This window comes from Schistocerca nitens, chromosome 11, assembly GCF_023898315.1.
Source record: "Schistocerca nitens isolate TAMUIC-IGC-003100 chromosome 11, iqSchNite1.1, whole genome shotgun sequence".
NCBI classification, from domain to species: domain Eukaryota; kingdom Metazoa; phylum Arthropoda; class Insecta; order Orthoptera; family Acrididae; genus Schistocerca; species Schistocerca nitens.
Window position 1 is genome coordinate 47,639,472 of NC_064624.1, and position 15,739 is coordinate 47,655,210.

The 15,739-nt window shown below is 40.9% G+C and overlaps 1 protein-coding gene across 3 annotated transcripts in view; it reads right to left on the reverse strand.

Annotated features, from left to right (window-relative positions):
* Positions 1 to 15,739, reverse strand: part of LOC126213399 (zinc finger protein 493-like) — a 209,094-nt gene that overhangs the window by 77,910 nt on the left and 115,445 nt on the right. The window contains exon 6 of one of the 3 annotated variants that reach the window (XM_049941112.1): positions 4,995 to 5,185. The exons of the other annotated variants lie outside the window; for them this stretch is intronic. Coding sequence (XP_049797069.1) covers positions 4,995 to 5,185 — 191 coding nt within the window. The remainder of the gene's footprint in view (positions 1 to 4,994; positions 5,186 to 15,739) is intronic. 3 annotated transcript variants of the gene reach the window in all.

Consider the following 15,739-nt stretch of genomic DNA (forward strand, 5'->3'; position numbering starts at 1 on the left):
CCACTGGAGTATGGGAGCCATCTATGTTGGGGGTAGCACCTTCATCCTGTCTCTCCGATGGGGCGGGGAGACCGCAGCAGGTGGAGGGGCAGGCGTGGGACGAGATGATTGCCCCACACATACATCGTACTCCATCAACTCTGGGGAAGAGTCAGATGAAGCCTCACGTAAAACAACATCTGCATGGTCACATGGTTTACCACGGGATTTGACCCGCTGTTGCTGCTGTACAGTAGCTTTCTGTGGTTTGGTGGACTTTGGGGGAGCTGATGTGGGAGTGGTAATTGGCGCAATGGGCTTGGGAACAACCTCAGCTGTTGGAGGCGCGAGGGGCTGGACCAAGTTCGCCACTGTACCTTTGTCTGCCGTTCGAGTAGGGGCTACTGGCTCTGAAACACTGGCTGCGTTGCAAGAGCACTGACAGCTGCAGGTGTTAGTGCCAACACTCACCACCTCAGTCTGCGTTGAGGCATCGACTTTTGGAGTAGGCTTCTGTACCAGGGATGCAAAAGATGTAGCAAATGTGGGAGGTTGCATCGACCTATAAATCTTCTTGGCCTCACCATAGGGGATACGCTTGGTTGTTTTTATTTCCTGGACCTTGCGTTCCTCTAAAAATATGCGGCAGTCCCTACTCCAAACAGGGTGCTTCCCAGAGCAATTAATACATTTAGCCGGAGACGAGCAACCAACTCCTTCATGAGCAGCCTGACCACAGTTTCCACAAGTCGCTTCGCCTTTACAGCCTAAGGTGGTATGCCCAAAACGCTGGCATTTAAAACAGCGCATTGGGGTCGGGAAATAAGGCCTCACATTAAGGCGAAGAAAGCCAGCTTTAACATGTTCAGGAAGTTTTGTGCTACTGAAGGTCAGAATAAAGGAGTCGGATTTGACAAGAGTGCCATCAACCCTCTTCATGATGTGTTGGACATCAACGATACCTTCTGGAGCCCACTCACGTTGCAGTTCTTCCTTGGGAATATCAACTAGATCCCGGCATGTCACAACACCTTTGCTGTAGTTCAAGGTGCTGTGCAGTTCAGTGTCTGTGGCATACTCTCCATGGCATTTAGTAGATTGGAGGTTAGTTGCTTGCTGGGAAGTGGAAGTTTCCACTAGCAAGGTCCCATTACGTAAGTGCTTCACCGATTTTAAGGAGCCACAGATTCCCTCCAATCCCTTTTGTATATAGAAGGGCGAAACCTTCTCAAAACTACCCTCCTTCCGTTTCACAATGAGAAACACATTCGGATTACCAGAATGAATTCTGTTACCTAAGATTGGACTTTTTAAAGAAGCGCCGGAGTCAGGGGGACTGACTGCACGGGCCCTCTTAAGAGACTGGGTGTTAGAACCTTCCAGCGGCCCACCCTTTCCGCTGGGAGGAAGAAAAGAGGATTTCGAAGGATCCATCTCGGTCCCACGAGCAGCTAGGGAACTACAAGTCCACCTAGACAGAGCCCCGCGTGCCTAGGTAAGCCTTATACAACTGAGGTGCGGCAGGTTCCCCAGAGGTTGCCCGCTATCGACTGTTCCACCTCAACAGCCATACATCTCATCAGCACGCAGCACACCTTGAGATTGAGGGTTTTTTTATAGGGGTTTATTCCATCCTCGCGATCCGGGCGGTCAAGCCAAGATCCCCATTCCCTGAGACACACAACGTTCCACCGCCGCGCCACACGGTAGTCGCTGAAGTATGCTCAGAGGTTACAGTGACAGGAGACTGGCGGCGCTTATGAGTCCCCAGCTCAGGAACCCCGGGGTCGCCAAGCCCATACCCAGCAAATGAATGCTGAGCCCCGGGGGGCAATTCCATACGGATTAAAAAAATGCACGTGCATCTTTTCAGAGACTGTTGGACAGAGTAGTCAGAGGTTCCAAACCATGGCAGTGCTTAGAGTATCTCGATGACACAATCGTCTACGGGAATAGTACAGAACAGCATATGCAGCAATTAAGGGAAGTCTTCCTAAGGTTAAATGCAGCGTACTTAACACTGAGTACAGCAAAGTGAAATTTTGTGATAGAACTTAGGTCACATCATAAATAAAAATGAGTTTAAGACATACCCAACATTAATGAGAACTGTATGTGAATTTCCTGTACTAGAATCTGTAAAGGAGCCGTATTCGTTCTTGGGACTAGCGAACTATTACCAGTGGTTCACAAATGGATTTGTGGATACTACCATGCCATTGACACAGTTCAATTGTTAAAAATGGGTACTAAATTTTTGTGGTCAGAAGAGTGCCAGCGTGCTTTGTACGAGTTAAAAGAAGCTTTAACATCGAGTCCGATATCATGTGATGCATGAAATCATGCACTAGACTGTGTGTTGTCATAAGAGGTAGAAGGCGTAGAGCATCTGTTAACCTATGCATCAAGACAACTAAATTCTGTGGAAAGAAATTATTCCACAACGTAGAAAGAGCTGTTAAATCTTATCTAAGGAACAACATATTTCAAATGTTATCTGTACAGTAAAAAGTTTAGAGTAGAAACAGATTATGTGGCATTAAAATGCTTGTTGGGATTAAAGGATACTTCCTGCAGGTTGTCACATTGGGCAGTAAGACTAAGTGAATTTGATTTTGAAGTTATGCATAAATGTGGGAAGCACCACAGAAATGTGGGCAGCTTAAGTAGAAAAATACCTGTATTACATATTGGGGGCAGTAAGCATAAGGATGGAAAGCTGCACAGAAAGCGGATGAAGAATTAAGCAGTATTTTAAGTAGTCATAGTTTTGTACGGAAGATGGGTTGCTATGCAGAGAAACCAAGCTACGAAGCTGGGGCTGCAGGAGAAGCTAAGGAATAGAGTGCTACAAGAAGCTCACAATCACATATTAGCGCGTCATGGAGGTTGCAGATCTACCAACATAAGAGTAGTGGAAAGTTATTGATGGAGGAACAGGCAAACAGACATAAACCAGTTTGCGCGGAATTGCATACAGTGCACACTGAGAGCGGATTTGTGTCCATTGAGAGTACCATTGCAGGTGTTACCTGAAGCATTAGCACTATTCGGATTTCTAGGGATTGATGTTTTAGGTCCATTCAATAAAATACCAGCAGCCTGTAATGAAACAGGTTCCCAGGTTTTTGAGTTAAGGGGCAGGACAAGGGGCTCTGTGGCAATGTGTAAGATTAAGTGATTGGGTTAAAAGAAACAATTGTTAGAAAAATTCTTAAGAGACGAAACAGGGCTGACAGAGTAAGTCGCCAGGAACTCTTATGTAAAGGATAATCTAGTTTGTTGACCTGAGGGACGCGATTTGATAAAAAGGACGGCAGTCTAGCGTATCGACCGTATTTGATGCCAAAGTACTCCGGAGCGGAAGTGATTTGCAACAGAGAAACCCGCAGGTAGGCGTTGCAAAGCAAAACGCGGCCAAGTGGCATTGTCCACAGTATAGTAACATGCGACACTGCAGTACTCTACCAGAAAGATGGAAGCCTTTCCTCACTTGCCACCACGAAAATGTTTAGAGTACATGCCTTAAGTTTTTAATGAACATGGTCTACAGCATATAAGTATCTAGCCATGTGTGTAGTAAATGATTCTTGTCGTAGAATCACAGCCTAAACCATGAGCCTGTGACACACGGAGCGACATCCCAGAGTGCAGTATGGACTCCACTGTTCAACCACAAGACAGGGCAGCCCAGTCGGAGTCACTGGAGGAAGTTCACAGCTATCATAAGAAGGAAGGCGTCAATTCTTTTGCATGGAAGCAACTGGACGCCTCCACCAAGCTTTTCCTGATGTACTATTGCCCAGGGCCAGAATAAAGTATATATTATAACAAATCTACTGCCATCCTGATGACTCGTTTCACTCTCAACACTCTTACGGTTCATTTAACATTCCAACGATGGATTATGCCATGAAGTACAAGATAAGGATTTTTGAAAATATGAACGATATTTCTCCAACTATGGCGCCTGCTATATATATTTCGAAAGGAAAGCATCCAAAAAAGGGCAAGAACATCATATGATGATGATGATACTACTGAACATTTACTCATAATGAGATTTGTATTAGTCTTATTCTCTAAATACCACTTTAAAATGTACAGTATTAATGGTAATTTTACTATGAAAATTAATACTGTCAACAACTCCAATCCATTTTGTCATTTTAAGTATCTATTTTTGTACTGCATTGAGGGTTACTTTATTTAATTTCCGCTGAGAAACTTCAAACTGATATTTTCAGTTTAGAGATTGTTAAAATTGGAGAGTTATGAGGCAAAGTTTTACATTCATAGTGAGATGTGGCATGAGAAGTGCGTGAATTAGGGGTTGTGATTTTTTTTTACTTGAGAAACTATGGATATATTTATTGTTTCAAAATATATTACTGAGAAAACAACTTACATTTGTCTTATTACTGAAGTACACTACCCACTGGCAGTGAAGTATTAACAAGGACTCGAGCAAAAATGTGTGAATAAATAACTGTGCACAATAATATAACAACATTACATTAAGAAAAATTACTAAAATCTATGCAATTCAACTCCCAGTCACTGTCAAAATTTATCATCATGCGTGAATAAAGAAAGACACCAAAAATAGCAAGTAGACCAACATTACTTAAACAGCCAAAACTTACTGTAATTCTTGAGATAGCAGCCAGTATTACATTTGAAGAACATAAACAATAAAATGTAAATATTATTCATGTTTAATTAAATCCAAATGCAATTATATTAAATTTACTTTCCATATGAGAAAAAAAAATCAGGTTCCAGGACAAGAGTCCCATCTTTAAGTCACCTGAAAAGTTACTACTAAATGTGATGATCAAACATCAGATGATGGAGAAAATTGTAACACCTAAAAATAATTAAATTACGCTATTGAATTTCAGGAATACATTTATCTAGGTAGAACGTTATTAAACTGCAGGATCACAGGTTATGTAAGTGCAACAAAATCTGTAGCAAATGTGAAATGCTAGTACATTAATAACCACTGTAACCTCCAGAATGTTGAATGCTAGCAAGCAAACGTGCATGCATTGTATTGTACAGTTGTTGGATGTCAATCTGCAGGATGGAGTTTGGTGCCTGTTGCACTTGGTTTGTCAATACCGGGTTGGTTAATGCTGTTGTGTGTGACACTGAAGTTGACGTCCAATAATGTCCCATATGTGATCGGCTGGAGACAGACCTGGTGATTGTGCAAACCATAGCAACATGTCAACACACTGTAGAGCACGTTGGGTTGCAACAGCGCTATGTGAGCAAGCGTTATCCTGTTGAAAAACACCCCTTGAAACGCTATACATGAATGGCAGCCCAACAAATCGAATCAATAGACTGACGTACAAATCTGCACTCAGGTTGCGTGGGATAACCATGAGACGGCTCTTGCTGTCATACGAAAACAAACCCTTGGCCATAACTCCAGCTGTAGGTCCTGTATGTCTAACAAGCAGACAGGTTGGTTGCAGGCCCTCAACTGGCCACCTTCTAACTAACACAAAGTTATCACTGGCACCAAGACAGAGCCAACTCTCATCAGGAAACGCAAGAGACCTGCATCCTGCTCTCAATGAGCTATCGCTGACACCACTGGTGGTGGTATGGGGTCAGTGAAATCCATGCTACTGTGCAGCTGGCTCGAAGCTGTCACTGAAGTAGCCGATTTGTAACTGTTCGTTGTGTCAATGTGGTGCTAAATGCTGCCCGTATTTCTACTGCAGATGCAGTATGATGGCCCAGAGCCATATGCCAAACATGATCGTCTTTTCTCTCATTAGTGCCACATGGCAATCTGGAGCCCGGTCTACTTACGACCATACATTCCCATGACCACCGATATCACCAATCATGTACAGTGGCAAAATCCCTGCCAAGTCTTTCAGCAACATCACAGAAGGGACACCCTGTCACATGACGTTTCTTAAACTCAGTGAGATCTTGGTAATGGTGTGTTTGTCGCCTTAAAAACATTCTTGACTAACATCAGCTCACCACATCCAGCTTCAAAAGTAAGTAACACTCAAGACCATTACAGTGTGTATCAAAAACAAATCTGATTTGGATTCTCGTAGTGGCGCTACTAACGCCTCTTTTATGTGACTGGTGCAAAAGGTGAATAGGCAACATCTTTCAGACATAGAAACACGCCTACCAACATTCGTTTATGGTGTACAACTCCTTCTTGGTGTTGCGATAATTTTTAAGTCAGTGTACTATGAAACTCTAAGAAAAAAATTTTAGTAATATATTGAAAAGGATACCTCAATACATACTGAATATACAGAGAAGTGATCTAAAAGGGGGAAATATAGTGATTCTCTTGTACACGCCATGTAAGAAGAAAATACATCACATATATTTCGTGGATGTACAGAAAACAGTTCAGAGAACTAGGTCTATATAATACATAAGAGACCCATAAATAAAAGATTGTAATCATGCTCACTGATATCATAACATAAACTGATCATGGCCAAACAACCCATAAAACCAATACAAACTTACACACTCATGGGTTAGGCTTGTCAGTAATATGTATTCTCACACAGTGAGGTAAGCAGAGTTCCACACACTAACATTATAAAAAGAGATAGTACAAAGTGCCTGTATGTGTAGATGTCAGTTCATACATGATATCTCCCCTTTAAGTAAAGGTTCTGACTTACTAATACTGCATTCATGCACATATAGAATACCATACCAGCCGAACACCAAAATTAAAGTGTCATATGATGGTCAATGTATTAGGCCAAGTGCACAATGGCTGGCATCTCATGGGAAAGCTGTAAACTAATATCCCTGCTATCGTCATATCTCAAACGTCATGGAAAAGCACTATCACTAACACACTAAAACCGCCCATGAAGAAGAGATGCACTATTATTATATATAGCAACACCTGCAGTAAACCACTCACACCACTAATAGATATGATAAAAAGTAAGTAAGTGGACATATCCCCTACAATGCCAGTAATAGTATACCACCACATAACACCACTAGTAAGGGCAGATACCACCATGTAACACCACTAATAAGTTCAGATACCACAATGTATCAACACAGACAAAAGATTGTCACTGAGTTTTACCCAGTCTGAGTTTCCAGAAAGATAATACCTCTTGGACCCAAACTTTAAATGAATTTTTTAAAACCACCAACATATAAAGATCACTGCTACAATGGCAACATGAATAAAAATTCAGTTAACAACAACATATTAGGAATAAATGTATGAAGAAGAACATATTAAAGAAGGAGAACCTTCAGCAAGGGAGCCTGTAAGCAATAAATGCATAATATAAGAACTAATCAACTGCGCTGAGGTGAACAAGTCCAAAACCTCCTTAATACCTACTACACTTGTTTAATTCACGCAGAGGAAAGCACTTGAACTATACATCATTTACACAGTTTAAAAAGCCAGTGGCTTTCTCTTGTTCATATACATAATTACACATCAACATACATGAGTGCTTTAGCGCAAGCTCCAGAGAAAAAATTCGTGGCGAAAGTAAATGGACGTATATGATAATATAAATCTAAACGCAAACCAGGAGATTCTTTACCTTTTACAGAAAATAGGGCTTGTCTACTGGGATACACTACCTCATAAATATTATATGTAGATAAGAAGCATTCCATAAAGCCCTAACGTAGTTTGTTAACATTACTCTCTGGACGCTTGATTTTATAACATTACTCTCTGGACGCTTGATTTTACATTTCATGATTTCAATTTCTTCCAAGATGTCAGTGTTCGGCCTATAGGCCACTTGTGCCAGATATCTGAATCTTCGCTAACATCCTGTAAGTTTTGGTTATTGAGCGCTAGGTGGAAGGAAACGACTGACAGGATTATTCACTGCATCATGCTCCTTATATGTGATATATAAACTTCACTCATTTGGCCTGCGAATCTGCAGTCACACTGAGGTCTCTTAATCTCATAAACACCTGTATTTCCATAAGGTGAACCTGTCGTTCTTCATTGTATATAAACAATTGACCATTTTTCTTGGGTATTAAATATGCAGCTATGACATTTAAGGCTCTCAGCCACCGACCCACCTTATCTGAGACTGGTCGACGTCAAGATACTCTGCAATATCTCTTCTTCTTGTCGTCCTACCTAAGGAGAAACTACCTAAGGAGGAACTAGCTAAGGAGGAATCTGCAGGATTCGAATACACTGTCCATTTCGACATACGAATATTTTGTTTTGCAGATGAATGCCACGTCTCTGTTAGACAGCTTGCTGCAGGTCGTTAACGCATAGTAACACTACACTGGTAACACTTCACTGTCCTGTACAAGTGATGAGCTCGGAAAGACAACGCTGTAAACCGTTTTCCCAACTTTTCTTGTCATTCAGATGCGTCCACATATGCCACGTTCCGTGAAAACTCCTGTGGGCAGCTACTCCCCAACGTTCTGGTCACAGAGGCACATCCTATAGGCCGCACTACCACCACATCGTTGTGGGTTGCAGCCCCGCCCGAGACACCGCCTCCGTCGCTGTGCCTTCATTCAGCGAGAGTTCCAGTGACAACCGTGGGTCGGTGCCACATTTTCGAGGGTCCTGGTCGTCGTCCCTGCCATCGACGTGCCGTTATTGACGTGGATGCCGTCGTTGGCGCACCTTTCCCTGCCGAAAATTTAAAGTAAGTCCCGCTAGCCATGTTCACTTACACTCTGTCGCCGTTTCTCTGTGAGCTGCTGCCGTTGTAAATCGTTGTAGTTAGGACCTAATTTTCATTCGAATGTTGTGACACCATTCTTGTCAAAGTTACGTGGGTGTCAAGTAACTGTTTTTCCTTCTGGAGGGATTCTAGTTCAAGAGCGACCGAAGTAGCTGCTGCTGGGAATGCCAACACGGACCCTTTCCATGCGCCAGCTGAACATATCAATATACTTACCTGTCAGAAGTTAGTGTTACAGGAATAGAGTGAAGAACTTGCGCAAAGGGATGAATTTGAACACAAAGTCGTTCGGCCAGCTGCAAGGATTTCAGGAACCCCTACAGCTAGTTCTGCAGCATCTGTACGAATCATTCCAAGCAGCTTCCCTGCAGTCTCTTTCATACCTACTTTTTTGGGAAAGCCGAATGGAGGTGTTACCACCACCTTAAAGAATGTCCGCGATCTGGGGCATCTCTGGACTTGGCCGAATGGAAATTTATTAAACATAGTTAGGTTAAAGTTGTCAGATGACAGACGTAAGTACGTTGAATATGTTGATGCATTATAAGATGCAATAAAATCTGAAAAAATTCAATTCAGTTTATTACTACGAATTTTTGATCAATTTTCTAGGAACTCTAAACAGGTCGTACATATTCGTTAATAATGGCTATATACAATGTTTCATACTATATATGTTGTAGTAAATCATGTTAACATCAACCGCTGGCAATATTAACGTAGAATTGAAACAGAACATTTGAAAAAATAAGGATTAATTTTAGAAAAGTTAAAATAAGAGGAATAACTCAAAATCTCAAGAACCTCAAGTTTGCCAACTAATTACAGCTACTCCTACTGCTAAGCCTTTTGTTGATACCCAATTCTACATCACCCACATTGGTGTGTGCATGCTTCAACAATCCTCAAGCCAATGCATTACATGTGTATGCACCTATTATTATCTATAACTGAGAAAATACTTTTTGTGAACTGTTGACATTATTTTGATACTCAGAGAGTCTACAAGATCTGTAAACTGAAAGGTAAGTAGTTTCCTTTTGGATATATGATGTGCTATCATACTGACTTTAGACTTAAAATTTTGGTCACTTGCAATTGTTTGCAGATTGCAGTCTAATTATTTGCAATCTCTCTCTACCTGAAAAAGAGGACATCTGAGACCGACATGATCACCATAATCTTCCTCTCCACATTCACAGATTTGTCTGTTTACTACATCCCACATGGTGCAGATGGGATATGGACCGTGCCCTCGACCTCAACCTCTACCTCGTGCACCATACCTTGTCACACTTGCCAATATGCGTTAAACACTCATTGTAGTGCTCCTAGCATCCCAATCAGAGTGCTATTCGTCTAACTTCCTGGCTCATAAATGTCTTTTATCAGTAATATCCATCCCTGTGATCTCATACACATGATCATATTGCTCACACCTTAACCAAAACAGCACTGCCCTGTAACAAACCGCGACACCCATCAGACATATCCCAATTGTCACCAATAAAGCTTCTATAGATGTAGTGCGAAAGGCACAGTGAGCTACAGAAGTATGCTCCAGAAAATTCGTGGCAGTATTGTTTTGTTGCTCCTTAGTCTAAGATGATGTGTCAAGACGCTGGCAGTGAAGTCCATAATGGTGTCGGAGTTAGCTTCATGATATGACCACACCACATGAAATGGTAATTTATAGTCATCAGTCCCAGCACAGGCAATATTATGCATAAATTTGGCCGCTTTCAGAGTAACAGATTTTTAGTTTTTTAGATAGTATCTCTTCTCGACTAGAAGGAAGCCTAAATATCTAATAGCAGTGCTGCATTTTGTAGGTGTTCCGTCAAGCCTCAGGGAAGGATTCCTACTAAGAGAAAGCCTTCCCTTTGGAAGTATGTATGAGGCTTTATGAACAGCTATAGTCAGTCTGTTGCTCTAGGACCAACACTGTACCTGAGCAAGCACGTCACTCGCTTTTGCCTTAGTCTCGCCCTGGAGTCTGCAACACACCTACTGGGATGTCACCTGCGTATGCGACAACACCTGCAATAGCATCTGCCCCTAATGTAACAGAGTTCAATATAATATCCCAAACCAGTGGACCACTTACAGAACCTTGAGGGCAGCCATTGGTAACCTTTTCAGTTATCTTTCTCTAAAGCCCTGGCATACGGTTTAGCAGAGCACTATTCTGACAAATGAGAAGTCAGCTACTACAGAGACCATTTATCCACTTTAAGGCACAAGCTGAATGAAGATTTTGCTGGTCAAATACGAGCTGTGTCGGTAGCACATGTTTGTTTTGGGATTCCACATGTAATGACGTGTTAATTGAGGCATCTGGAGCCAGAACAATTGACATCTTCATACATGGAATAAATCTGCAAATATGTACTGAAGTAAAGGAAGCCTCACCTACTTCACTACATTAGGCAGTAAGAAAGACACGTTTTTGGAATGAGGCTGCAAGGTTCGTCTCTACTCTGTCGCAAAGCAATAAGCTGCGCCACGTTTCTGTAAATAACACAAATTCCAAACGCTGATATGCAAGTACTGCCTGCCCAAAAGATCAGAGACAGACTCTTCAATAACGGAATTCACCACGTGATAATAGATAAAACGTGAGTACACGGTGGGGATATTGTCAGGGATCAGGCCCCACCACCCATCCTCCATGTAACATGGGTAATGTATCAAGCCCAAGATAGAAGGGTAAATGAGGTGGTTAATATAATTTTATAAGCCAATATCAGAGGAAGAGCTGCCAAAGAATCAGCAGTTACAGGGGCTCAAATTAGTCCATTATTTGTTTCTCTTAGCGATAAGAGGGCACTTAATCGTTGCGCTGTAACATTAGTGGATTAGGAGGAGAAGTAATACTGCCCGCAGGAATATGGTTTGTAAATCGGTAGATGGATGGTAAGAATTATGGTTTTGATAGGTAAGTTGTGAGAAGACACAGAAGGGATTTCAATGTCATTCTAGAGAAGGATATCCTAGACTGGTACTGGGTGGTGGCGTATTATCGGACGCATATTGTTCGATTCAGTGAGGCAACTAACTATTTCGGTGGAACTCGCGACCCTCAGTCACTAGGAATTTGTGGAATGAGGTCTCCTCCAGAACCTCAAACGGAACCACACACATGGGCATTTGAAACTTACACAACTGGTAATAACCGCGGTGCCACAGGAAGGACTTCACAATCCAAATGCTGAGTACATTTGACTTTCTGCTTGATACACTCGGCCTAAACAACATTCTCGACAGGTCGTTGATTCATGTGAGAAGAAGTGAAAATTAAATAGAGGCACTGGGAAAGAAGTTTTTGCTCCAGTATTTATTAATGATTTTCGGTAAGGAGATATAGAGATTACACGTAAACAATACTTGCTAGTGGGCAGGAAGTTGTCGAGGAAGAATTTCAGTGTGAAAATAAATTAAAGTGTAAGAGCAAGAAGCAGCTGACAGAAGGAGAATTTGCACAGTCGCGACCTCACTTAAAAATCAGACCTATGAGAAGTTAGCACACGTCCCAGTGTCAGTGAAATCTTTTGTACTCGGTATTAAAGGAATATGCTTGGTTGTTCGATGAACAGCAGTATATGTCAGTCACTGACGCTGTACAACACGAAACTCCAAATTAAGACATTAGGCCAATTGCTTAGAAACTGGACAGGCTCGAAACTGGACAGATCTCTATTTTATCTCCAATCTGTTGTTCAGGATGTTACACAACAAAAGCTGGCTGTAAGGATAGATCAATCCTCTGCGAACCCCTGCTTGGTCCATATCGTTGTTGTACACAAAAAAGCAATCAGTAGAGAGAAAGCCTATCGCCTATGCATTAACGTACAAGCAATAAACAAGGTGACTACCACTGATATTTACCCTGTACCCCACATCGACGAAACACTGGACAGATTACCACCAAATTCCGATTGCACCAGAATACCTAAAAAACAACATTTGTGGTTCCATGAGGTTTGTGTGAGTTTTCACACATGCCTTTTAGCCTTAGAAATGCGCCTGTCACTTTCCAGAGATTCACTAACTTGTTACTAAGATCATTGAAGCCTACAACGTCTTTAGTGTTTTTGGATGGTACCACATTTTTAAGGAGTACTGCGTAACATTTGGTGAGAATGAGGTACGTGTAATTTTTCTATATAATTTTTTTTTACAAAACAATATATAATAATGAATATGGTTGTTAAAATATTCCGTGCTTGTTCGTAATCTGTTGGGCATCGGACTTCCTCACATTTTTGTTGAAGCTGCAGGGAGCGGAGGGTTCCAGGGACACTGGCGCTTGTCGTAATCACGAAAATCCTCTTCCTGTAATTTTCCTCTTGACTTACTTCAATAAATAAAATACTTGATACGGTTCTGTAACATTATATTGTTCACCCACACATAGAACACATCGAGATCTCAATAATTCATCTCTAAAATCGCACACCCCATCGTCCTTCTACATACGAAAGACTCTGTCTGTGTCTGTCTAAAATAAAACAAAAAAAAACTGTACAACAAAATGAATGAGAAAATGTTTTCGTTCGTCTGCACCTTACCGCACATTCATAATTAACGTCTCTGCCAACCCCCTGCTTACTAAATCTTTATTTTACGTCATCCTGTTGAGCGCGTGACAGCTGAGCCATAAGCTAATTTTATTTATACTTATGCTTGGCATGAAGTGATGTGTCACTTCTCGTTGCTGTTAATTTTTATGCCTACGTGTACAAATCAAAAGAATCACTTATGTCTATTCGCATTACTTTATCTTAAACAATCCAGGGAGCCTTTCATCATGTACTTATACATACGTTTTATCAAAGTTACAGCATACACATTTGAACTTAAAGTGTTTTTCTGCACAGTCACAGGCTAAGTACATGTGATATCTTATCAGTTCACATGGGATTAAGACAGATCCACAGTTTACCAAACCAGTTGAGACTCTTCCAGGCCCACTAACATTAAGGAGATGCAACTTTTCTTGGCCTCACTAATTATTACCGTCTTTGGTAAAGGATTATGCTATGACAGCCAAACGATTAACCAAGTTGTCAAAGAAAGGTGCGATGTTTGAGCGGAAAGAAGGATTTGAATTGGCCATGAGGAAACTTAAATATGATTTGAGAGGTTCACATTATTTATATACTGATTCTGAAAAGCCTTTTATCCTTTGAACAGACACCTCAAATACGCTATCAGTGCCGTTCTTTGTCAGAAATATAATGTTGAGGGAAGCTTCACAGGTTATGCTTCTACACAGAAGAACCAAACAGGGCTACTTATAATACCAGTGAGAAGGAATTGCTAGCAATTATATTCGGGGTCAACTATTTCAGATGTTATTTGCACAGAAGAAAATTCACTGTGGTCCCTGATTATACTCTTTTGTAGAGGCTCAGTTTAAAGGACCCCAGTAGTCATTTATCTCGTTGGGCATTAAGACTTTCAAAATAGGATTATGACGTGTGTCACAAACCAAGCTGTTCACACCTGAATGCTGATGAACTGAGCCATAGGCTCAAAATAATCCAGACTGACAATGCTTTAATAGAAGAACTGAGAGATGTATAATGTCACTGATGCAATTTTCTTTCACATTTTCTGACAGTTGATTGTATTCTATGCTACATAAATCCCCCTGAGCAAAAGAGTCATAAGGAAAGGTTTCAGGAATTACTGCAACGCCGTTTTTTTCTTCAAATTTTGTTTATTCATGACTGGTTCCGAATCGCCTGGCGATTCATCATCATATGACACAATTTAGTTTGGACTATTGTGGGGGTCGTGCATCTGTGGCAAATACAGATAGGAAAATGTGAGTACTGTATGTGGGAAGAATATTAAGATTGTAAGATTAATTTGATGGTATTACTCACTGTTTTTGTGGCAGGCACTGCTCTGGAAAACATAATGTATGCTTTCCAGTATCGTTAAATATCAAGCGAAACAGGCACCTCTCCACAAATGGCGACTCCCACATACTTAAAAAAATATAAACATACCAAAGAGAGTGGCCATTGTCTCCAACGAGATTTGTGGAGGCAGAGATTTTCTTTGCTAATTTTTCGTTTTATATATATTTATATATATTTTATATATATTTATTACATATCTTTCTTAATAAAAATTAGTATTATGTTTTTACATTACAAAATTTTCTTATGCTATCTACAAAATCTATAACAAAGTGTCTAGGACAACATTTCTGGTAGTGAAGTTATGTTTGGCATGTTTCTCATTGCTCAATAAACAGGATAGTATACATATGGGGAGGGGAGTGGGGGGGGGGAGGAGGAGGGAGAGAGGCATTGGAGGAGAGAGAGAGAGAGAGAGAGAGAGAGAGAGAGAAAGAGAGAGAGAGAGGGAGAGGGAGGGGGGAGGGAGAGGGGGGGGAGATTGTGTGTATGTGTGTAAAAAGAGAGGTAGAGAGGACAGTGTTTAGGTGTGGTATGAGCAAGGTGGGAAGGTGGGGAATTTGTATGGGAGTGGATGAGTACAGTATTTACTAGTTTTTCAAATTTAATAACTCTTTAAAATTTTGGAAGAATGGGTTATTTGCTAAATCAATTTGTTCATTTAAGGTGGTGTGGGGTGTTTTGTTGTCATGCATGAAAATTTCTAATTGTTCCAAGAGGTCCATTTTTATTCCTTTGTCTACAGTGTGTAGAATGTGGAGGTTGGTTTTTATATCTGTGATTGAATGACTGTTTTGGGCTAGATGGGCTGTAAGAGTGGATTTATTTAAATTTTTTAAACAGAGTTTGCCAGTATGCTCCTTCTATAGGATTTCAAAATTTCTTCCCGTCTGTCCTATGTAGTAGCGAGAACAGCTGTCATAAGTTAATTCATATATACCAGATTTGTGATATAGTGGGCTGGTTGTTTTAATGTTGTGAAGTACTTTGTTTTGTATTTTGTTGTTTGTGTGGTAACTGATTTTGACTTTGTGTGTTTTAAATAGTTTTGCAAGTTGATATGATACATTACAAAGGAAAGGCATACACACATATTTAGTTTCT